This window comes from Cervus canadensis, chromosome 22 (genome assembly GCF_019320065.1).
Source record: "Cervus canadensis isolate Bull #8, Minnesota chromosome 22, ASM1932006v1, whole genome shotgun sequence".
NCBI classification, from domain to species: Eukaryota; Metazoa; Chordata; class Mammalia; order Artiodactyla; family Cervidae; genus Cervus; species Cervus canadensis.
In genome coordinates, this window is record NC_057407.1 from 10834558 (window position 1) to 10857598 (window position 23041).

The window sequence follows — 23041 nt, forward strand, 5'->3', positions numbered from 1 at the left end:
GCAGAGAAAACACCCGATTCCAGGGGCTACCTGAGACTCCAAGAGATTTCCTGTGCTGCCTCTTCCTTGGTGGCGCGTACAATTGGCTGCTCGCTCAGCCCACTCGGTAGCCGGCTGCTCTAGCGCTGGGTTTCCCCGGCGGCTGGCGGAGCCTCGGAGGTTTCCGCCCCTCGAGAAGCCACGCCCCCTATTTCTGCCTCGCTCTAGGCGGGTCCGGCCCCGCCCCGTCCTGCCTGGGCCAGCCTGGCCCTTTAAGGCTGACCCAGCCCGGCTTGTAGTCGGGGACGCGCGGGGGAGGGGAGCGGTCACGTGGGCAGGCGGCGGCGCGACTCTCGGCTCTGGGCGCCCAGGGCCGCGGCCTCTGGCGACCCCTGTCCCTGCCCCTTACGGGCAACCACAGCCCCGTGAGCTGCCGTCAGGTCCGCCCTCGTCAGGTACGCCCTCACAGGGCCCCCTCCACCTCCCAATCCCGGGACCCCGCGGCGCTTTCCCCTCTTGACTGGTGGCCGGGGCAGGACTCGCCTGGTGCCCGGCTTGCGTGACCACCGCCCCCTGTCGCGGGTCCGTCCTCTCCACAGCTCGTTCCTCATTCCCAGCCCTGTCCCCGGCCCGGAGCCCAGTCCGGCTTAGGGCGTCCATGGCTGGAGTGTACTGAAGGAGTCTGAGCGGAACTCACTCTTCGTCTCTTTCCCAGGTGGCCCCGGACGCGCCAGGCTGGGGCCGCCTCTGAGCGCCCCGCGGGGCCATGGACGTGGAGACAGCGGAGGAGCAGGGGGGCCCTGCGCCCCCGTCAAGTGCACCCTGCGGACCTTGTTCCGCCGGCGCTCCCGCCCTCGGGGGGCGGCGGGAGCCCAAGAAGTACGCAGTGACCGATGACTACCAGTTGTCCAAGCAGGTGCTGGGCTTGGGTGTGAACGGCAAGGTGCTGGAGTGCTTCCACCGGCGTACTGGCCAGAAGTGTGCCCTGAAGGTCAGTGACCCCGCGCGCCCGCATGGGCGGGGGCCCCAACAGCAGAGACCTGTGGATGCGGGCTATGCCTAGGGCCTCTGTTAAGCTTCTTAGGCTAAGCGTTACCGTTTCCTCCTCTTACTCCTGTGTAAGGTTGGGCTCCTGGTCCTTCCTGCTTCAACAGGTGGGGAAACTGAGGCTTAGCTTAGCCAAGCTCAGAATGTCCCAGGGAGCAAGGCGTGTAGTCAGCTGTGGGTAGAGCCTGCTGTACCCGGAAGCAAGGAGGGAGTGACTCCTGACTCTGGGTTTCTGGCTGGGCCTGTGAGTTTGGGCCCATGGGGGACCCGCATTCAGCTTGGCTGCTCCTTCTATGAGAAACTCTTCTGACTGGAATGGGTTTCACTTACTTTCTGCCTGAGGCTGAGTCCCCACAAAAGCTTGGGGTGGGGCTCATTCTCCTGAGGCTCCTGCCTGCCTAGGATGGAGTGGCGACAGTCTCCCAGGGCTGACTGGTGGGCAAGCCTGACACCCATTGCCCCTGTGGGCAGGAAGCTACTCGTGGGCTCCAGATGAGTCAGCCAGACCCATGTTGCAAGGGGCAGGCCCTGCCTCTGACCTGACCCACCCTGTTTCCTGGGCAGAGGGCGGGCCAGCCATCTAGCCACGTCACACCATAGACTCTGTGGGCCTGGTTAAGACCGCACTGATACAGCTGGAGGCCCGGGAGTCTTGAGGGTGGCTGACCGAGCTATGTAGTTCTGGCTTAGGTCATACAGTTTTGGGCCCAGGACCGTGCCCCATACCTCAAATCCCTTGACTCTGTCCTCGCTGGGAACTTCATTTAGTTGCAGCCTCTGCCAATGACCCCTTGGATAGGTAGAGCGTGGCAAGGAGAGTGGCTCCTGGACGTTTGAATATAGCTGAGGATCTTCTCATTTTACAGACGTTGCAATTATGAGCCCGAGCCCAGAGTCCTGCAGTTGTAGCTCTAATCTTTGGCCTGCATTTGCCAGCTCCGTGACCTTGGACTAGATCTTGGACTCTCAAAAATCAGGTTCCTCTGCTCAAGGGTTGTTAAGATAAGGAGTTGATGTGAGCTTGGAATGGAATCATGCATGTAGAGTCAGTGGTACAGGGCCTGGCACAGGCCTGGAGAGGCCACAGGACGTGCTTAGGGCACAGAGTCTGCAAGTGTCTGAGCAGGAACCTAGGCCCAGCTCCCTGTGTCTTTCCCAGTGGCACCAGAAGTGGTAGAGGGGGTCATCTCCCCAGGGTGGTCTTGGAAGGGCTCATGAGGATGGGTCTGGAAGATCTCAGGGCTGGGCTGGTGAGGCTGGGTCTCAGGCACAACTTCTTTGCTTACGAACCCAGCAGTGGAGTGGGGTTGGGAGGCCCTTCTGGAGCCCCTGGCGGGGGATTCTCTGAGTACTTCAGGAAAAGGGTGGCTCTTCCGAGGGGAGATGGAGCTAAGGAAGTGAGCAGTGACAATCTCCATTCTCTCCTTCAGCACCATCTTGGCCCTTTCACTCCTGCTTGGGTCAGGGTGCAGCCTGGGTGGGCAAGGGGCCATCTGAGGCCTCTTCTTAATACCAAGGTTTTGGCCCCGTGAGCCAGGCTGAGCTCTGACCACCCCGTGTGCTACTCCAGAGGCTGTGAGTGAGACAGGGATGGAGTGGGAGGCTGGAGTTCGTGGATCCAGGCAGCACTGGCTTAAGCAGAACTAGCTCTAAGCCTTTTCCTGCAGGTGCTGTGTCTGATAAGTGACTTGGGGGAACTTCTGACTGCAACAACTTTCAGAGCACCTGCTCTTGAATCTAGCGCCTCAGTGGCCCCTGTTGTGGACTGGAAAGGGGGCAGACCCAGAACAGATTCCCCTATTGTTCCCCTTTAGGCTTTTTGGGTGAGCATGGCTAGAGATGTTGGCTTGGGGCCTTCAGAATTTGGTTCTAGGTTGGCCTGCAAGGGGGACATGGATTCGATGAGGCCCCCACCCCAGCACCTTCCAGTTCTTGCCAACCCCTACCCCACTGCAGTGACCAAGTCCCCACCCAGCTAGGCAGATCCTTTCCTGCTTCCAAGATGGGACAACCACAACCTCTAGCACGTCGTACCTATACTACAAGTGATGGCTCTAGAGAGGTGGTGGCACCTTTCTGTTTATAGCCTCTGCCCCAGCACAGGAGGGCCAGGACCAGGAGACCTCAGCACATGGCCTGTCTTGGGCCCCGGGAGCTCAGTCAGTCCCTGAGTGGGTCTCAGCCCTCTCTCTGCTTCTTGCCCTTGGTCAGCCTAAGCAGAGGCCCTGGGCTCTGGCCTTTCTGCTTTCCTGGACCTACATCCCTTCCCAGGCAGACCTCTCCTTGTCTTGTAACCTGACTTTGTCCAGGCCATCTCTGCCATTTATGGGCCAGGCCTAGTGTCCTGCCCTCTCTTCGTGCCTGTCTTCCTGGCCCTGTTGCTCAAAGTGATAGATAGAGCTTGGCATGAAGCCTGGAACGTGGCAGGAACTCATAAAACAGGAAGAGTTGTGGTCAGTGTCCCTGTAGCTGTTGCTATTCTTTGGGGGCCCCAGAGAAACAGGCTCCTCCTTCCTGGGGAGCTGGGCTTCTTCTCCTTTCTCTGAGCCCCTGACCCACTTGGCCTGATCCATCTTGGCCTCCCTCACACTCAGCAACTCTCTCCCGAGGCAGCTTCTACCCCCAATGCTGTCATTCCAGTCTCCACACCACCCTTAGCACCTCTGTAGCCCCTTCGGCAGGAACTGGAGGTCTGCCTGCCAAGTTTCTGGGGCAGGGGACTGCCTCCTGCTGACCTCTTGTTTGTGATCCCTTCACGGTTCATTGACACCCCATATCTTCTCTCCTAAGTGGACACAATCACCCCGCCACATGGAGACCCAGTCCCTCAAGCCTTATCCATGTAAGAAAGTCAGGACCTGGAGTTAGTGGTCAGAAGTCACATGACTTGATTGGGATGGGAAATTATAGCAGAGACCAGAATCGTCTCCCCTCCTGACTTTCTGCCAAGTACACATGTGGTCCCTGGCCGCCTGGCAGGTAGAAGTGATAGTGGCAGTTAGATAAATGGAAACAAAGGCTTGTGGCAGGGAGGTTCTAGAGGGAGGGAACATATGTATACTTACAGCTGATTCATGTTGACGTGTGGCAGAAACCAACACAATATCGTAAAGCAGTTATCCTTCAATTAAAAGTAAATCACAGAAAACAAAAAACAAAGACTTGAGTAGCTTGAAGGGGTCTGCAGTGGGAGTCTTCTTTCCCAGCCCTGCTGTCCGGGCTCTGGGTCCACTGAAAAATGTTAGGCTCCCAGTGCCCTCCTCGTCCTGTCTTTGTCAGAGTGGAGTTTTAGAGTGTTGAATCCACATGCCAGGAGGTCCCTGCGTTGCTCCCTGGGTGGGGCTGGCCTGTTGGAGCTGGTGCTGTGGAGCTGGATTTGAGGCTGGGTGGGGCTGCCTGGCAGGCCAGGTACTTTCTCATTTAGCAGCTGCCACCGCTTCACCTACCACCTCCAGACCGGTCAGATCACCCTCTGCAGGGCCTCTTGTTTACTGAGTTGACACATCAGGAAGCACGTGGAGGGCTGGCCGCCTCCTACAGTGGAGTCCCCACTAGTGGTTTTACCGCATCTCTCCAGGCTGCCCCTCTCCTGAAAGGAAAGAATCTGAGTAACTCAAGTACTACCAGACTCAAGTAGCCTTCTGAACTGCCAGAAGTGGGCAGTTTGTTTTTTAAAATGAGGATCTTAGGGAGGGTGTCAAACCCTATGAAATGCAAATAGCACGGTTTGGGGACAGTTTTAAAATTATTTCTTTATTTTTCGCTATGCTGGGTCTTCATGGCTACACGAGCTTTTTCTCTAGTTGCGACGGGTGGAAGCTACTCTCTAGTGGTGCTCAGGCTTCTCATTGCGGTGGTTTCTCTTGTTGCAGAGCACAGACTCTAGGGTTCACAGGCTTCAGTAGTTATGGCTTCAATGGTTGTGGTGCACAGGCTTAGCTGCCCTGTGGCATGTGGGATCTTCCCGAATCAGGGATCGAAACCATGTACCCTGCATTGGCAGGCAGATTCTCTTCCACTCAGCCACCAGGAAAGTCCCAGAGGGGGATTGTTTTGAGATGTTTCCGGCCCTGCCCAGCTGACCTCGCTCACAGCTTCAGCAGCTGTGCTCCTAGCCCGCTGTCAGGATCCCCTCTGCTGGGACTTTCAGAATCATTTTCCCACCCCAGCCAGGAACTGATGCCATCTCTCCAGGCTTCAGGCCTTGGTGTTGTGGGGTCTGATGCTCCCAGGAATGGCTGACAGTTGTCCGGAGCTAGGACAACTGTTCTGTCTGCTAGGCCCTGTCCCTGTGCATATACACGTTATCTTACCTAACTCTTTTCATTCCCATTTTATGGATGAAGACACTGATGCTCAGAGAGGTGATCAGTTTGCCCAAGATGGCTGGCTGATGTGTGGCAGGACTGGGACATGTGTCTAGGCAGTTTGATCCCAGAGTCTTAGCGCCTAATTCACCTCCTGCCTCGTGCAAGTCTGTGGGGACATAGGAGGGTCTCTGAGACTAGGCTCCTGGAAGAATGCTAACGATGTCATCCATGACTGCACTGGGCCCCAGGTGATCCTGCTGCTGTTTGTCTGTATCTGTCCAGCTCTCCTCACTGTGCAGGATGCTATGCCTGGGAGTAGATAGGTGGTGGTCCCTGCACAAGGACCGTGCTAGCTGTGGGACTGCCTCAGAAAGGGTGTATGGTTCATCTCAAGCCTTGTGAGTCTCAGACAAGCCCAGCCCAGCAAAAGTCCAGGGTGCCACAGGCAGGAAGTTAGGTCGGTGAGTGGGCGAGAGGAAACTGTCAGGACTGGGCCAGCCAGGGGAGGTTTCCTGGAAGAGACTGCCAGCTTTCATGCAGGCCTCTGGTCTGAGAAGCATGTGGATGACAGAGGAGGACACAGGGTGTGTGTGTGTGTGACAACATGCCTGGTTTGCACAACTCAGCACTTGGTGTGGGGTACTGCTTCCCCACTCCCTGTCTTGTGTCCTCGTAGGATATGCTCATCTCAGCAAGTGGTGTCCAGGCCCTAACAAACTCTGGGGAGCTGTGGAGGGACCAAAGGGCCTTGTGGAAGAAGAGGCAGTTATGTAGCGTTTGAAGGATTGGGGAAAGGTCAGCGGTGGCTCTCACTCGCCATTTTTCACAACTCAGATTCATACGTCATCCCACTAGAAAGTGAAATTGAAAGTATTAGTTGCTCAGTTGTGTCCAACTCTTTGCAACCCCATGGACTGCAGCCCACCAGGCTCCTCTGTCCATGGGATTTCCCAGGTAAGAGTACTGGAGTACATTGCCACTTCCTTCTCCAGGGAATCTTCTCAACCTAGGGATTGAACCTGGGTCTCCCGCATTGAGGCATCTGTCTGTCTTTGGTGTCCTTCCTCACTAGGTGGACAGAAACCCGCCTTCCTTCTCCCAGAACTTTCTTTCATAGTGTCACCGGGACCCTTCTGGAATGCTATTGCCAGGGATGCTGTAGGGTCTTCTGGGTCACCTGGGCTATTGTTCAGCCCAGAGCCTGGTCTCCCTGACAACAGAGGTCTGTTATGTGTCTGCCTGGTCCCCAGGTTTGTACTTGGGGAAGTTGCTCTCCTGCTCAGATCCCTCATCTTCCTCTCCCAGGGCCTCCTTGGGACATCCTCGTAGGAGGTCCCTGCGAGGGTGCAGCAGGTGGAGTGTCTGGCTCTGCAGGCCCCCAGCCTCATCTGGTCCCAGCCTGGCAACTGGCTGCCATGTGTCCAAAGGTGATGGCCACCAAGCAAGGACTGGTGACAGAGGTTGTCCCTGGGTGAGGCGCCTTGCAAGCACACCTGTGCTGTAAAAGTGGGTGCCAGGCCCTACCTGGATGGGTGGGTCTGCTGCTTTAGGGATAGGGAGACCACAGCCCCAGTCAGCTCCTGCAGGCTCCCACCTTTTCTCAGGAGAACTTTGCTGCCCTCCCTCCCGCCTCTTTGGGACCTTGTGTGGCTCCACATGAGAGGCTGCCTGGGCTTGAGAGAGGACAGGGCTCTGGGCTTCCTTCCACCTTCTTCCCAAGTAACCTTGGAAAAAGGCAGTTTGGGAATTTTTTGCAAAACAGTTGTTTTTGTGCCAAGGGGTTTGAATATGTGGTGGGAAGCAGAAGTTGGTCTTGGTGGCTAACATCCCCAGGGTCCTGCTGTGAGACAGCAAGAGCTCTCATTTGAGGCGGCCTGGGTGCATTTCTTTGTTGTTGTTCAGTCGCTCAGTCGTGTCCGACTCTTTGCGACCCCATGGACTGCAGCACGTCAGGCTTCCCTGTTCTTCACCATCTCCTGGAGCTTGCTCAGATTCATGTCCATTGAGTTGGTGATGCCATCCAACCATCTCCTCCTCTGTCACCCCCTTCTCCTCCTGCCTTCAGTCTTTCTCAGCATCAAGGTCTTTTCCAATGGGTTGGCTCTTCCGCATGTGGTGGCCAAAGTATTAGAGCTTCAGCTTCTGCATCAGTCCTTCCAATGAATATTCAAGGTTGATTTCCTTTAGGATTAACTGCTTTGATCTCCTTGCAGTCCAAGGGACTCTCAAGAGTCTTCTCCAACATCACTGTTCAAAAGCATAGATTCTTTGGTGCTCAGCCTTCTTTATGGTGCATATCTTAGCGGCAGATTCTTGGCCTTCGTGAGGACTCACTTGGGCTCACACTGCACCTGGGGCAGCCAGCCGCTTCCAGGGTTGGAAAGAATGGTGTGAAAGAATCCCCTCCCCACCCTCCGCCCTTTGGGAACTAACTGGATTAGGCCCAGTGTAATTGTGATTAAAATCCCGCTGTGTGGGAACTGTGGGGGTGTGTTTAGGGCAGGAGTACCAGGTGGCCCTTTGGGGGAACAGGGAGCCTCAGGAGGCCTTTTCAGTACTGGACAGGTCAGAGACGCTGAGAAAAATTGATTTGGGTTTTATTTTTTGCCAGTTTGGGATTAGGATCGCTTTTCTCTTTTGACTCTGGCTTTGTGCTTGCTGCTTTCCCTTTGTGATGCTCTCCCTTTCTGTCTTCTCCGCCTCCCTGTCCTTCTCCTTTCTTCTTTCCCGGCTGTTTCTCCCGCAGTCACCCGGTTGCTCCCCTCTCAGACCCTGCCCCTCTGTCCGGTGGGTTTCGGGCTTGGTGTTGGCTGAGAGCAGGAAGAGGACAGATGGGGGCTGGTCCAGTGCTCAGGACTCATCTTAGTCACCCTGAAAGTCTGTGGTACCCCCAGGGACCGGCTCGGGGTGGGGGGTAGGACAAGAAGGAGGAGCCCCACCCACACCCTTGCTGCTCAGTGTTTCCTGGTGCTCCTGGCCTTGACCGGGTGCTGGCCGCCTTGGCAGCTGGAGCAGTGGAGTCAAACCTGTAACCTGAGGCGTCCCCTGTGGAGTGTGGGAAGTCAGCCTTGGCTGTGGCCTCTGCCGGTGGGTCTCCTTTCATGGCTCAATGGTTGAGCCTTTTGGTTGGGACAGTGGTGCAAGACTGGGACCCCCCCAGGATTCCTGGGCTGAGGTTGGGGAGAGAGGGGCTGAAGGAGCCTGCAGAGGGGCTCGGAGATTCGAGGTACCGCCTGTGAGACTGTGCACCGCCCCGTACTCCTGGGCTGAGCACCCCAGAGCCGCTGGCCCTCTAGCCTGCACCTGCCCCCGCCCCCACTTCAGTGTGGCTCACAGTCTATTTCAGGAGTGTGAAGGGCCAGAGCCTTGACCTGCCAGGGTCACTTTCACTGCCCTGTTCTTAAGGGCTCAGCCTCCGAGGGATTCGCCAGGCAAGAATACTGGAGTGGGTAGCCATTCCCTTTTCCAGGGGATCTTCCTGACCCAGAGATTGAATCTGGGTCTCCCGCAGATTCTTCACCATCTGAGCCACGAGGGAAGCCCTCAAGGAACTCACAGTTTATTCCATAGTTGTTTTGTGAACCCACACAAGCCCCCTTCTCGGGGTGTGCCCGAGGGCCTGACCAGTGCTCTCCATGCCCTCTGGCAGGCAGTGGCGCAGGGGGTGGGGTGAGGGTAAGAGCACCCTCTTGTCCCTTTGCATGCTTCCAACATGCTGAACACAAACACAGTAGAATCTAAGAATGGTTGTTACCACCACCGTGTCACTGACACAGAGATTGAGATTCAGAAAGGCGAAGGAGCCCTGGAGCCCTGGCCTGTCTGGCAGCCAGATGGTGGCTCTCAGCCTTCCTTCCCGTGTGCCCTGTCAGTGTGGGTCAGGAGTGGGGCCCCTCTCGCAGGTCAGTCTGCCGGTCAGTAAGGTAAGGGGCTGGGCACTCTGCTTCTTAAGGGCCCCCCTTCTGGCTATGAAGAGGATGCCCCAAGATGCCTCTCCTGGGCCAGCTGGCAGTGGTGTTGCCGGGGGAACAGTCAGCTGTGGTGACACCACCGGTCGGGTATGTGTCCTACTAGGGACAGGAGCTGGACGATTATGACTCAGGTTTGAAGACCCCCCCCTCCACTGCTCTGTCTGACTCGGTTCACGCCTTGAGTCAGCTGAGCCTGTGCTGGGGTGTGTCCTTACCCGTGGAGGGCCTGGGAGGGTGAGGGTGACTCACGCAGCCCATTCCCATGGCAGGAGTGTCCCTCAGTGCTGCCAGGCTGTCACCCTGGCTCTCCGCACAGGGCGGGGCCTTCCTCCTCCCCCTTCTACTTCTTCCTCACGGCTGTGGCTCCAGAGACTTCTCCCAGGAACCAGGGGTCGGGTGTTGAAGGCCTGGAGCCTTCTAACCCAACAGGAGCAGGAGAGAGAAAGGGGCCAGGCGCCAAGCGAGGCTGGAAGCCTGGGCAGCCGGTTTCTCCGCCTCCCCAGGGAGGAGCCTGGCTGCTGGTGCTCACCCAGGCCTGTGTGGGGAGCTGCAGGGACGCAGATGAAGCCAAGGGAAGCGGGAGAGATGCAGAGCAGATATGAGGTTGGCTTCGGGAAGAGTCAGTCTGGGGGTGGAATAGGAAGGTTCCTGGGGGTCTGAGCACCACGCCTCTGGGGGTGGTGCCGTCTTGCCTCCCACCTCCCCCACTTTGTGTTCCTTTGTCGTCTTCGTCCTCTGGGGAAGAGACCAGCTGTCATTCTTCTGAGAGCTCGGGTATGCTGGGTCCCTTCTCCAGAGCTGACCAGGGGCATGGCCAGCCGGGGGCCTCTTCAGGGGTCGCCTGGGCATGGCCTCAGTCATCCTCTCCACACCCGCCAGTCCTCTGTAGCCTCACGCGGGCTCTATGGGCACTGGTGGCCAGCTGGGGGCACAGATTTTGTGGCCAAGGTGGGGTCTCTTCATGAGGAGGGACCATTGAAGAGACCCTTTTTTTTTTTTTAAATTTATTTTTTATTGAAAGAGAATTGCTTTACAGAAATTTGCTGTTTTCTGTCAAACCTCAACATGAATCAGCCATAGGTAGAAGAGACATTTTTGAGGTTAAACTAAAACACATTTGCTAAAAATTTTCCTGTCTTAGGATGAAGATGTCTTATTTTTATGCTATCACAGAAGAACCAGAACCAGGCTAACGTTTCACCAGTTATGTAGCTGATTTTGACAAAAAAAAAATCCTCTTTTCCTCTAAGAAGTTAGATGATAAGAGAAGCCAGACCCTCTGAGTAGGCACTCAGGGGCTTGTAAGGCACCTGTGTGGGCTCTCCTCACCCGCTGTGGGAAGGCTGTGGGCCAGATGCTGGGGTCTGCCACCTCCTGGGGCAGAGGGAGCTCTGATCCTGCCGCTTACACGCTGTGTAACCTCCGGAAGCGGAAGGAGGTTCTAGCTCTTTCCGGGCCTCTTTCCCTACCTGTAAAACAGGTGCCCATAGTCTCAGACCTGCCTGCTCCCTTCCCCTCAGTGCCATAGGTGAGGAGACAGCAGGCCCATTTCACAGATGAGGAGCTGGGGTTCAGGTCACTAAGGTCAAGGTCACTACACACTCTGCAGAAGGGGACATTGCTTGAACGGAGGCATGAAGGAGTCCAGAATGTAAAGGTATCTGCCACCTGGGAGACTGGGAATGTGCCCCTACCTCCAGTCTGCCGAACCTGAGGTCCAGATCAGTTCCCTGGTTTAGGTTCTTAGCACTCAGCCGTGGTTTCCGTGCCCCAGGGTCCCTTCCCCGAGATCAGCCCTGATCTTCCCACACCTTGGAGGGTCTGCCCCTCCTCACCGAGCCTTTCACAGCAAAACGGTATCCGTAGACTTTTTTTTTTTTGATGTGGACCGTTTATAAAGTCTTTTTTGAATTTGTTATAATATTGCTTCTGTTTCATGCTTTGGTTTTTGGGCTGTGAGGCATGTGGGATCTTAGCTCTCCAACCAGGTATGGAACCTGTACCATACCTCTGGATTGGAAAGGCGAAGTCTGAACCACTGGACCAGCAAGGAAGTCCCAGTATCTATGGACTTTTGACTCAGTCTACTTCTGCACAGCCTGGTCCTGCCCCTCTCAGGATCTGAGACTGTTTCCTGTGACCTGCTGGACTGGAGAGGATCGGCCTCCTTGGGTTCTAGAGGCTGTATCTGAATTGCCCCCAATTCTGGAGAATAGGGAGGTGAAGAGCATGAGACCACATCAGAGCAAGGCCCAGGGGGACTCTTGAAGCCAAGCAAACCTCAGTGTTCACTTGGCACTGAGCTTGTCTGAGCTCTCTGTGTGTTCTCAGCGAGTACTGTCACTGTCCCCATTTTCCAGATTGGTCCGGTGGGGATCGGATGGAACTGGCCTCTGCATCCGGCACGAAGGTCTGTCTGACCCGGAGCCCTGTGGCCATAGCTCGTCCTTCAGAGTGCATGGTCCCTGGCCTGGGGCCCTGGGGCCCTGGGGCCCGGACCTGCTCCAGCTGGCTCGTGTTCCCACTGGCCCTCTCCCTGCCTGCCTGGGAGCCTGGCTTAGCTTCCTCTTTCCAGAAGCATTGTCCCCCTCCTTCAACCCCCACCCAGACCTGGGACTTCTGCCTTTGTTTCTAGGTTTTCTGGGGCTGGTAGGAGGCAGACAAACTGAGGCCACCAAAATTTAGCAAATTGAAGACTATTGTGTTCTCGAGGTTTTTTTTAAAAATTATTTTATTTATTTGTTTTTGGCTGTGCTGGGTCTTCATTGCTGCACAGGCTTTCTCTAGTTGTGGCGAGCGGGGGCTATTCTGTAGTTGTGATGTGCAGGCTTCCCATTATTGTTGCGGAGCAGCTGCTCTAGAGCGCACGGCTTCAGTAGGTGTGGGACACAGGCTTAGTTGCTCCACAGTATGTGGGATCTTCCCAGGTCAGGATTTGAACCCATGTCTCCTGCATTGGCAGGTGGATTCTTTACCACTGTGCCACCAAGGAAGTCCCCTGAGATTTGACAATTTCAAAATGTGTGTTGGCTCTCCTGCTGGCAGAGCTTCCCAGGCAGACACGGGGCTCAGAGCCCTAGCCACTCCCACCTCCCAGGACTCTGGCGGCAGGTGATTAGGGGGGCTCTAAGCCAGTCAAGCCACTTTCCTCTCATTCCCAGACATCAGATACCCCAGCCTTGGCCTGGTTTGGGAGCAGCTCTTTGGGGGCCCTCCTTGTTCCTGGGTTCTGCTCTGCCAGGTTCTAAGTCTGGAAAGAAAGAAAAAGGGAGAAGGATCTAGGCCCAGTTCCTTAGTGCCTGTATCCTCATCAAGCATCCTAACCAGCAGTAACTCATCCATAGACCCCCAGGTCCCGGAGGACAGTCTGTGGCAGCATTCCCAACTTCAGCTCCAGGCCTGGCCCCCAGGGGAGGGCCAGTAAATGTTTGTAGGGGTCAGGAAGAGATCTGTAAAATGGGCAGTCCTCCCTGGGGAAGAGGGTTGACTCCTGGTTCCCAAAGGACTCCTGGACTCAGAGGTGGCCCTGTGTGACACTTGTGACCCAGAGAAGCTATAAAACCTTCCTGAGCCTCTGTCTCTTGGTTGAGAAGGATGGTCAGTGGTGTCCTTGTTGAAGGACAGACGCTCAGGTGTGTGTAACATGCTTGGTACCCAGGAGGCGCTCTGTGAACCGCTGCCGCTGCTGGTAATGATCACTAAATGGCAGAGCCTGGTCTAGCCCCAGGGTTGTGGGGCTGAGCTCCATGCATGAAAAGAGCGCAGCAGCTGCCCGCGTTGTCCTCACTGCCTAGAAGCCAACGGGTCTGGGTCCAAGTTTTGTTTTTTTCCCCCAAAATTTCAAGATAATTCTGATATGCATCTGGATTTTAAAAAGTGATTACAGGTTTTTCTATTAAATTGTAGGTTTGGTGAGTCCTATTATTCTTTTGTTGCGGGTCCCAGTTTTGACTCTCATGACCCAGTGCTGTGACTCTGGGCAGGTCACTTCACCTCTCAGAGTCACCAGTTCCCCACAGGAAAAGGCCGATGCTGGTTCTCTTCAGCAGATGGTGAGTCCTGAATGAGGTGGTGTCTGTAACCAAGCACCGTGGCCAACGCAGCACTGGCTGAGCACCAGGGAGGGACAGTTGTTGGGAAGGGGGTGTAACTCCGTCAGTCATCCGGCGTTCAGACGGGGCCCAGGCATCTGGGGTCAGGAGCATCATGTGAGCCGACCTCCCTGGAACTCAGCTGCTGAGGAGGACAGGATACAGCCAGAACTTAATGAAGCGAGGTCTCATCTGGCGTGGGGCCAACTCATCCATAGCTGCAAAATCGGTTCCATTAGCTCCCTTAATGAGCTACGAAAGCTGGGGAAATGAGTGCGTGAGAGAGTAATGGCACATGTCTGAGGCTCTAATTTGAGACTGTGGTTAAAAAGTCAGATTTGACGTGACCAACAACTCTCCAATAGCACTGGTGCCCTTGTGGGGAAGGAGAGGATGAAGCCAGTGAGGAGGGGATGAGTCTGGCTCTATAAAGAAAATTGTTATTGTTATTTAGTGGCTCAGTCGTGTCTGACTCTTTTGTGACCCCATAGACTGTAGCCTGCCAGGCTCCTTTGTCCATGGGATTTCTCAGGCAAGAGTACTGGAGTGGGTTGCCAATTCCCTCCTCCAGGGGTGCTTGACAACTCAGGGATGGAACCTGCATCTCCTACGTAGGCAGGCAGATTGTTTATCATCTGAGCCCCCTGGGAAGCCCTTATAAGAGAAGATACTGAGACCTTAAGAAGGAAGTTCCTGCTTAGAACCCTGAACTTGAGGTCAGTCTATACCACCCCATCCGAGGCTATGCCCTCTGTTCTAAGTAGACAAAGCAGCCAGCAGGGGTCCCATGAACTGGCCAGGGGCCACAATGCCATGCCTGCTGCTGACGACACAGGGCAGGTGGTCTCAACATCTAGCTCTAAAATGAATTCTGCTCTTCCAGTGGTGTCTCACAAAGTTAGAGATATGTCCCCATGGGAAAATAATCCCAAATAATTACAGAGCTCGGAGCTGGAAGGGACTTCAGATATGGTTGAGTTGAAAACTCTTACCAGGGAGGGAGTTTAGTAAGTCCAAAGAGCTTTTTCTCCCCTGTAACCTTCCTCTGTAGAGAACTGGGGTTCTCCACAGTGGAAAAAAAATGTTGCAAAGCTAGATTTTCCTGTAACATTCTGTGCAGACCCACTGCCTGAGTGTTTGACACCCAGCATGTGTGTTGTGGTGTAATCAACAACCCAGAGATTCCACTCCTGAGAATTTCAGCCCGCCCCTGCCTGAGGCTGGGCTGAGACCCCGGCATGGGAAAGAAGGTGTTGGGGGACCTCAGCAATCCTTCCTGCCTCTCCCCTCTCTCTCCTCTGGCTCCAAACAAAGCTGGAATTCCAAGAAAGGGGAAGTCATGGGAATTTGCTGACCCACAGATCAGCGCGAGGAAGTGGACCCCCAGCCTCTGGGAGGTTCCCTTTGCTATAGGGTTGGTGTCTCTCGGGCTGTGGGCCGTCCTGAAATCCAGAGTTCACATTTCTTAATTTGCTGCTGTCTCACTGATGGGAGAGATGATAAACCAGCTGTCTTCCCCCGGAAGGAGTGGGTGTTCCGGCAGAGGCCCCAGCAGCTTGGCCAAGGCTGCAGGTTAATTGGCTGGGAGTGTGGAGGTTGGGGTGGGGTGGGAGAGGCTGCTTGTCCAGCCCGGGGACTTGGGGCGTCCTGTGTGTGTGGGAGAGAGAGAGGGCGATACTGTGAACTAGAGAAGAGCCTGTCCAGGGGTGAACTGGCTATGTGAAGGGGCATGTGGGTCTGGGAAGGTAGCCTTTTCTGGGCTGGGAGATGGCTGAAGAAGAGTGATGGGGGCTGGTCCCTAGGCTGTGTCTTACAGAGTCACTGCAGACACCCCATAGCTCTCTGATGCTCTATGAAGGCAGACAGAGTGCTTTCACAGCTCTGGGCAACGTGAAGTGGAGGGTCCTACAGTGGAGATAGGATCTCAGTAGGAGAGGAGGTCTGAGCAGAAGGGTCTAGGCTTGGTCACTTGCCCAGGCAAGACTGTCACAGATTGAGTTGTGGCAGCAAGACCCCAATATTTCTTGGGCACCTGTCTGTGCCCAGTTATTTGCTTGACACTTTAGAGAAATAGAAAATATTGGACAAATAAATGGACAGATTGTTGTTGTTGTTTAGTTACTAAGTTGTGTCCAACTCTTCTGGGACCTCATGGACTACAGCCCACCAGGCTCCTCTGTCCATGGGATTTTCCCGGCAAGAATACTGGAGTGGGTTGCCATTTCCTTCTCCAGGGGATCTTCCTGACCCAGGAATTGAACCCACATCTCCTGCGTTGGTAAGCAGATTCTTTAGCACTGAGCCACTTGGGAAGCCTAAATGGACAGATCAATGGGCCTTATTTTCAAAGTTGATATCATGGAGTCCAGAGACACACACATACCACGGCCCACACACACTGACACACATTCCTCATACCCATACCACCTACACCCATACACACCTATGCACGTACCCCTGGCATGCATGCACTCCTGTGTACAGGTACCCATATTTCCAAGCACGTGAACACACTTACACACACACTCCCCTGCTCATGTGCACGCCATGCCCCTATGCACACATTTATTTTGGAGCAAGATTCCCGAGTCTTGCAAGCAGTAGTTTTGGCCACCACCTCTCTGACTTGGGGCCACCCTGGCCTCTCATCCCCGCTCTGGGAGGGGTTGTCTGGATGCTCTGTGTGGAGTCCTGCTCTCCTCCGGCCCAGCCTCACCTTACTCCAGCCTGGCAGCCCCAGGGCAGTGACTTCATCCTCCAGAGCCTCTTTGCCTCAGTCTGCAAACTGGGGCTGTTGGTTCCCGCCCTGCTTGCCTCACAGGGTGGCACCGAGCATTCCCATGAGATAAAGGAAAAGAGTGTTTTGTAAAATGTAAATTGTTTTCCAAACAGTCAATTGCTGCAGTTGTTTTCCCAGGTCCTGAACTCAAGAATCCCTCCACCCGCTGTAAACCCTGTGCTTGACTGGGAAGGGACGCTGTGTGGAGGTAGTGGAGCAGCCTGGCCAATTCTGAGGCTCCATTACACCTGGAGAGCCGGAGGGACACGGGCGGCTGTGTCTCTGGGACGCAGGCTCCTCTGCCCTCAAGCTGTGAGGGGCTCTGCAGTCTGGTGGGGTTGGTCAGCATCTCGGCCATCTGGCTGCAGGCTCTGGGGGTTGATGAGAAATGGCAAAGGAGAGTAAGGGGAGGAGGGCAAAGTGGAAACCACTTCAGCAGAGTAGTTACTTCATGAACTAGAGCACTGTCATTTGATCAAGGAAGTGTCCTCTCAGATTCAGTACTTACCTGACGTCAGTGGGGGGCCACACCTCCAGCACAGCGGGGAGCCGTCCCAGAGGAGGAAACCAGGGTTCCATCCCACAGGTGCGCAGGGGAGCATGTTGGGCAGTAGCTGGAGCTGTGGAGCGACTCAGGAGACATCACAGACCCTCCCAGCTCTGGTGTACCTCTGAGGGGCTCGGGGACATCGGGTGGGAGTGAGGCCATGTGACTGGGAACCAGGATACTGAGTGTCCTTCAACAGTTTCAGGCGTTTGGATATGGGGGTCAATGGAGACCCAGAGGCTGCTCTGTGAGCACAGTGGTGTTGGAAAGGGGCTGTAGTAGGTACTTTGAGGAGCCCCTGACCAGAGGTCCCCTTTGTGGTTCCCATCCTTCCAGTGTAGCCCAAGCCCTGCATCTTAACACCAGGGAAACAGAGGCACAGAGAGGCAAAAGACCGGCCCCAGGTCACACTGACAGTAGGAGTAGAACCCAGGCCTCCTGTCTTAGCCCTGTGCTCTTTTCCATGCCTGGGAGGATGGGGCTCTTGCTTGAGGACCCATTTTATGAAGGATAGTGACCCCTCAGGTACTTGCATGAATGAAGCCTACTTGTAGTGATGGACTTGTGGGCTGGAGGAGTCAGGATGGGCTTCCTAGAAGAGGAGGTGAAGTCTGGTTGGCCAGAGAGGGTTGGTGAGTACAGCGGGGAGTAAGTTGGGCCAGGCTGTCACGTCTCTCCTTTGTTGAGCCTTCCTGGCCCCTCAGTTTCTTCTTCTCTCCCCACGATGGGTTGTGAGGGTTTCTTCCCTTTACCCCCACTTTATAGATTTGTTCATTAAATCCCCGAGTATTACCCGAGCCAGTGCTCTGTGTGAGCACTGGAACCCAGACTGGCCCTGCCCATGGGGGCCCACAGTCTGATGCTGGAGACGGCCCGGTGCCGGCCTGACTGGGGAAACGGCTGCATGATCTGGGATCAGTTACTCACCTCCCTCTGCCTCCAATAAAGTCCCTTCCTCCTAATATTTGTAAAAGGCTCAGAACAGAGCCAGGCATATTGAAAGTGTATCGTCTATATGTGTATGTGTGTGTTTATAGAGTTATCAAAGGAACAAGCTAATTGTAGGTCATGAGTAAATGATGCACAGGAGGGAGGAGAAAAGGGCGATGATGTGGGAGCTTTCTGGGGAGCAGGCAATGTTTTCTTAACATTAAAAAAAATTGTGCTTATTATTTATTTGGTTGCACTGGGTCTTAGTTGCGGCATGCGGGATCTAGTCCCCTGACCAGGGATCAAACCCATCATCCCATCCTTTGTTCCAGAGCTCAGCGTTTTCTGCCAGGCCCCAGCTGGGGACTCCCAGGTTAACCCCACATGCCTCTCCCTTCATGCTGCCTCCAGCCTGCTGGAGGTGCAGAGGCAAAGACCACTGAGGGAGGTGCTGGGAGGACTTCTCAGAGCAGGAGACATCTGAACCGAGCCCAGAACGTTCCTCATAAAGGGAGAGCTGGCCCAGTGGAGAAGGAGATGGAGCAAGAGAGCACGTGGTGAGGGCGGAGCGTGAGGCTTGTTTGGGATCAGCACGTCTGGCATTCCAACCCGAACCAGGTGTTCTGGGGCCAGGGCAGCAGAAAGGGAGCTGGGAGAGGAAGGCGTGCTCTGGGTGCCAGGGAAGGAGGTGGCCGTTATCTGGAGCTCAAGGGCTGGGGATTTAAGGAGTGAGGGTGGGGACAGGTGGAGAGGAGCCAGAGAGGAGGAGGCGGGACTGAGGACCCCACAGAAAACCTGTCAGCTGTGGGCTGGGCCTTTGAGGAGAGAAGAGAGAGGACCCTGGTACAGGGGTCGGGGTACCAGAAGCAGGACAGAGTGGGGGTCCAGGAACCCCCCTGGAGGCCCTGCCAGGACATGGTCAGGTCGGCTAGGGAAGAGGTGGCAGGGGGCAGGGAGAAGTGTTGGGAGGCCAAGCAGAGACGAGGTGCAGAGAGGACAGAGAAGGGAGGGAAAATGGTGCATCTTTGATCCTGCGGTTGAAGCCTGAGGCGCCTCAGGACGCAGTGGGGGCAGGGGGAGCTGATGTGACCAAGCCTCTTTCCCCCAGTGCTGTTAAGTAAGAAGCTGGTGCATGGGAGCTGTGTGGGCAGGAACAGAGGCGGCAAAGGCAGCACGAGCAAGGGATCCATGGTTTCCAGGCTGGGAGCGTCTGCCTACAGCCGCCTCTGTGTGCCCCATTCTGGACTGTTAGCGGAGCGGGAGCCCCCGAGCTGGTGGAGGGGCCTGCCCACCTCCTTGCACTCCACACTCGGGTCAAAGGGAACAGCTCCTCAGACCAGCGGCAGCAGCAGATGTGGAGGTCCACTGCCTTCCTCTCCACCTCAGTTGATCTTTGCCTAGAGAGCTTTGTCCTGGAGGCTGCCCCGCACATGCCCTAGAGGAGGGGAGACCATCCTGCCCAGGAAGGAAAGCAGGACCCATGGTGGCCCAGGGTCCTGTGGGTACTGAGCCAGATGGAGCTGGTCTCAGCCTGTCTTGGTTTCCAACCTCACTCTTTAGCCCTGTTCAACCAGGAAGCAGATGTGAGCAGCCTTACTGGGGGATGCCTCGTCCCTGTTCTCCCCATTCTGGGCCACATCCCCCAGAAGGCCGACTTCTCCACCTACTCCACCTCTGAGCATGACCAATTCAAGGTCTTGCTCATTTCCGGTGATTGGCCTTAAGGTTGGCAGCCACAGTCTGGGGCTGAGTTAACCCGAGCAAAGATCCCGACACCCACCCACCTGCTGCCTGCTTCACTATGATGCATCCTGTGGGGATGACTGTTATTATTCCATTTTACGGAGCTGTGGGCTGTGGCTTGGAGCTGTGAATGTTTGCTTGAGGTCACACTGAGTCACGGAGGAATTTAGCCCCAAGCTTGGAAACCTCACCCTACCAAGGAGTCACCCCCATCAAACAGGGTCCTCCTCGCCAGCCTCTACCTCTGGCCCACAGCCCTCATCCCACTGGAAACATGAGGCTCTGGGGATGTGTGGCTCCTGGCACAGGGTCTCACAACTGATGTGTGATTTGACTACAAAATCCTCTCAATTTCCACCTCAGTTGCTGCTCCCCAGGAAAGGAGGCGGGGGCTTCTCTGGCTTCTGAGCCTTTCCAAGCTTTCAGCTACCTCCCAGGCCTTCCTGAGCTACCAGCTAAGCTTGCTTGAAGCTGACCCTCAGCCATGCAGAGGCTCATTGAGTCATACATCCAACCTGGATTGGAATCCTCCTTTTGCCCTTCATCAGCTGGGTGACCTTAGGCAGGTCACAGGCCCCTCTGAGCCTACGTGTCCTTGTCTGCCCAGTGAGGGCAGTGGCACTGTCTGGGTGGCTCCTGGGGAAGTGGGTTCTGGGCCTGATAGCCTGTGCCTCCCTGCCCTCAGCTCCTGTACGACAGCCCCAAGGCCCGGCAGGAGGTGGACCACCACTGGCAGGCCTCAGGCGGCCCCCACATCGTGCGCATCCTGGATGTTTATGAGAATATGCATCACAGCAAACGCTGTCTCCTCATTGTCATGGAATGGTATGCCGGCCCACCCTCCCTCAGCATCTCATTTGTACCCCTATGGCCCCCACCAACTCCCACCATTCTTTAGGGGACCTCTCTGTTCTTCAGACAGCAGCCCCGGGAGGCCCCCCAGCCCCTGAAGGGTGATGGACCTGGGCAGCTGGCCCCAAGGGCACTCCTGCACAGGTGAAATCCTCAGGGGCTGTAATATGGCTTCCTTGGGTGTGATTCCCACTCGGTGAGGAGGGGCTGGAAGAGCTGTCAGAGAAGGCTGCCAAGCCCTGAATGTGGCTGGGATGAGGGGAGACTGGGGGAAGAGTGGGATATATGCTGTCCCCTCGGCTTTCTCCTCACCTGGATTTGCGCTCCCATGGCTACCCCCCCCGCCCCCCACCCCCGATGTTGGGTGACCCTGGCCAGGATCCCCAGTGGCCTCCTCCATCCTGGGCTTCTCCCGTGAGCACTGTGGCTCAGCCCTAACCTTCCTCAGAACCTGGGCCCTGGGTCTTGGTCTCCAGCTCCTGCCTGTCTGCCTTTCAAGTTCCCCCTCACCCCATAGGGTAGCAGCTCTTGAGTCAGATTTGGGGTTCAGATCCTGACTCTGTCACTCACTAGCTGTGTGACCTTGGGCAGGCCTCTCACCTCTCTGGATCGCTGTAACTTCCATGTAAAGTGTGGAGGGAGATCTTGGTGTGGCATCCACCCTGTTCATTCTTAGTGCTCTGTGTGTACTGCTGAATCAGTCTTCCCAACTCTGTGAGGTTGGTGTGCTAATCCCTGTTTTACAGAAGAGGAAGCTGAGGCACAGAGAGCTGAAGGGACCCATCCAGAATCACACAGCAGTATGCACAAAGGGTTTGCCCAGGGCACAGCACACAGTAGGTGCTCAGAAAACGGTGGTCATGAGGATGATAACTGACATCTCATTCCTCACTTGGGTAAACTTGGATAAAGGTGGGGCTGCCAGATCAAGACAGTGTTCCTGGGAACATAGATGCTCCCTGGGGAAGATCCTCCCCTAGTTCTAAGAGTTGAGTTCAACCCACCCAAGCCAATAGCCCACCATGCACCAGGCTCTTCAAGACACAGCAAGGCTGACAGTGACCGTTCCCCAGGGGAAGAGCATTAGGGCTGGGGGCCTGGGCCCACAACTCAGGGCAGGGGCAGGTCGATGCCTGATTCTCCCCCTCCACCCCTGCTTTCTCCGACAGCATGGAAGGTGGTGAGTTGTTCAGCAGGATTCAGGAGCGTGGTGACCAGGCTTTCACTGAAAGAGGTATGGATGTGCCCCTGCATGGGGAGTTTGGGCTGAGATGGGGCACACAGAGTTTCCTTGTGACGCTGGGCAAGACCCTGTCCCTCTCTGTGCCTCAGTTTCCCCAGCTGAACAAAAGCGGGGGTGGGAGAGTGTTCATCCCCCAAGGGGTTCTGTGAGTCTGTGGCAGCTTGTCAGAGATGGACTCCCCATGGGCCTGGGATGGAGGCCTCAATGCTTCTTGGTGCCAGCCAGCAGCTGAGCTGGGGGCATCTCCAGAAGAAACTAGGGGGACCAGAGTCAGGCTATGAGGTGGGGTCCTGGGTGGCAGGACTGCACCATCTTGTGCTTTCCCAAGAGGGGTGATGGGGAGGGGCCCCCTAGGCTGCCTGACCCTCAACTTCCATTCACGGCTCCCTCCTCTGTCCGTGTCTGCAGAAGCCGCAGAGATCATGCGGGATATTGGCACTGCCATCCAGTTTCTGCACAGCCGGAACATTGCCCACCGAGATGTCAAGGTGAGGCTCCAGGACCCATGTTGGGGGACCAGGACAAAGAATGCCATTCACAGACCCCAATGGTCCCAGCATCCACCGGATGGAGGCCATGTTCCTTGATGGCATTCCAGGCCTCTCCCCATGGCCCATACTGCACGGCTCAGCCTCTCCTCCCATGGTCCCAGCGTGTTCATTGTGCTCTAGCCAGATAGGTCTCCTTGTTTCCTTCAAGCATATATAATCCCAGTAGCCATGAGAATAAACTAGTGCCTACCTTGAGTCACTGGGTCCTGAGAAGCATCTCATTTAATCCTCACCCAGCCCTGTGAGAGGGTGCCATTACCCATTTGACAAATGAGGAAACCGAGGCTCAGAGAGCAATTGTCTTGCTCAAGGCTCTGCAGATGCTGCACTGTCTTGCTCAAGGCTCTGCAGATGCCTCACTGGGGATTCATGCATTCATTTGTTCACTCAGCAAGAATTTTGTGAAGACAGTGTGCCAGGCTTCAGGGGCAGGGCTGCCCAACACTGTTGGAGCTTATGTGAAGTGACAGCCATAGTTCCTGTAGGCAGAGCCCTCTGATGGCAGCATTTTAGGGGAAGGGAGGCCCTTTGCTGGGCACTGGACAGAGGAGTGGAGGTGATCCCAGCGGCTGGACCTGCTGTCCTTCCGGTGGACGGGCTTGAGAGTGTTCTCTCCAAATTTCCTGTCCAGGGAGGACGGATCTTACAGGTGATCAGGATCAGACGGAAGAAATGCAAACTGAGGCAGCTTCACATTCACACACGCACACACATGCATGTGCCAGCTACTGTCAGAGCAGAATTACAACTCCTGGGCCCTCGGCCCCCAACCTAGACCCTGACTGCCCCGCCCCCCCAGACTTATTTCCTCCTAAAACTGGGCAGAGGAGACCCACTGCATCAGGTTCTTCCCCTGGCTGAATATTGCCAACTTGTGTGGTTACCCTTTGATTTTAGATACACATGGAGCCACAACAGTCTCACATTCTGAACTGTTGCTTTATTTTGGTCCTGGCCTCCTTTTTTTCCCATAAGGGGAGAAAAGCCTTCTATGGAGA

At 55.5% G+C, this 23041-nt stretch overlaps 1 protein-coding gene across 1 annotated transcript in view; it reads left to right on the forward strand.

The window, feature by feature from the left end:
- The first annotated feature begins 256 nt into the window (after nucleotides 1-256).
- The window catches only part of MAPKAPK3 (MAPK activated protein kinase 3), a 28381-nt gene continuing 5596 nt past the window's right edge, over nucleotides 257-23041 (forward strand). Inside the window, exons 1-5 of the mRNA XM_043442843.1 lie at nucleotides 257-434; nucleotides 695-970; nucleotides 20083-20222; nucleotides 21419-21483; nucleotides 21901-21980. Coding sequence (XP_043298778.1) covers nucleotides 746-970; nucleotides 20083-20222; nucleotides 21419-21483; nucleotides 21901-21980 — 510 coding nt within the window. The 5' untranslated portion in view covers nucleotides 257-434; nucleotides 695-745. The remainder of the gene's footprint in view (nucleotides 435-694; nucleotides 971-20082; nucleotides 20223-21418; nucleotides 21484-21900; nucleotides 21981-23041) is intronic.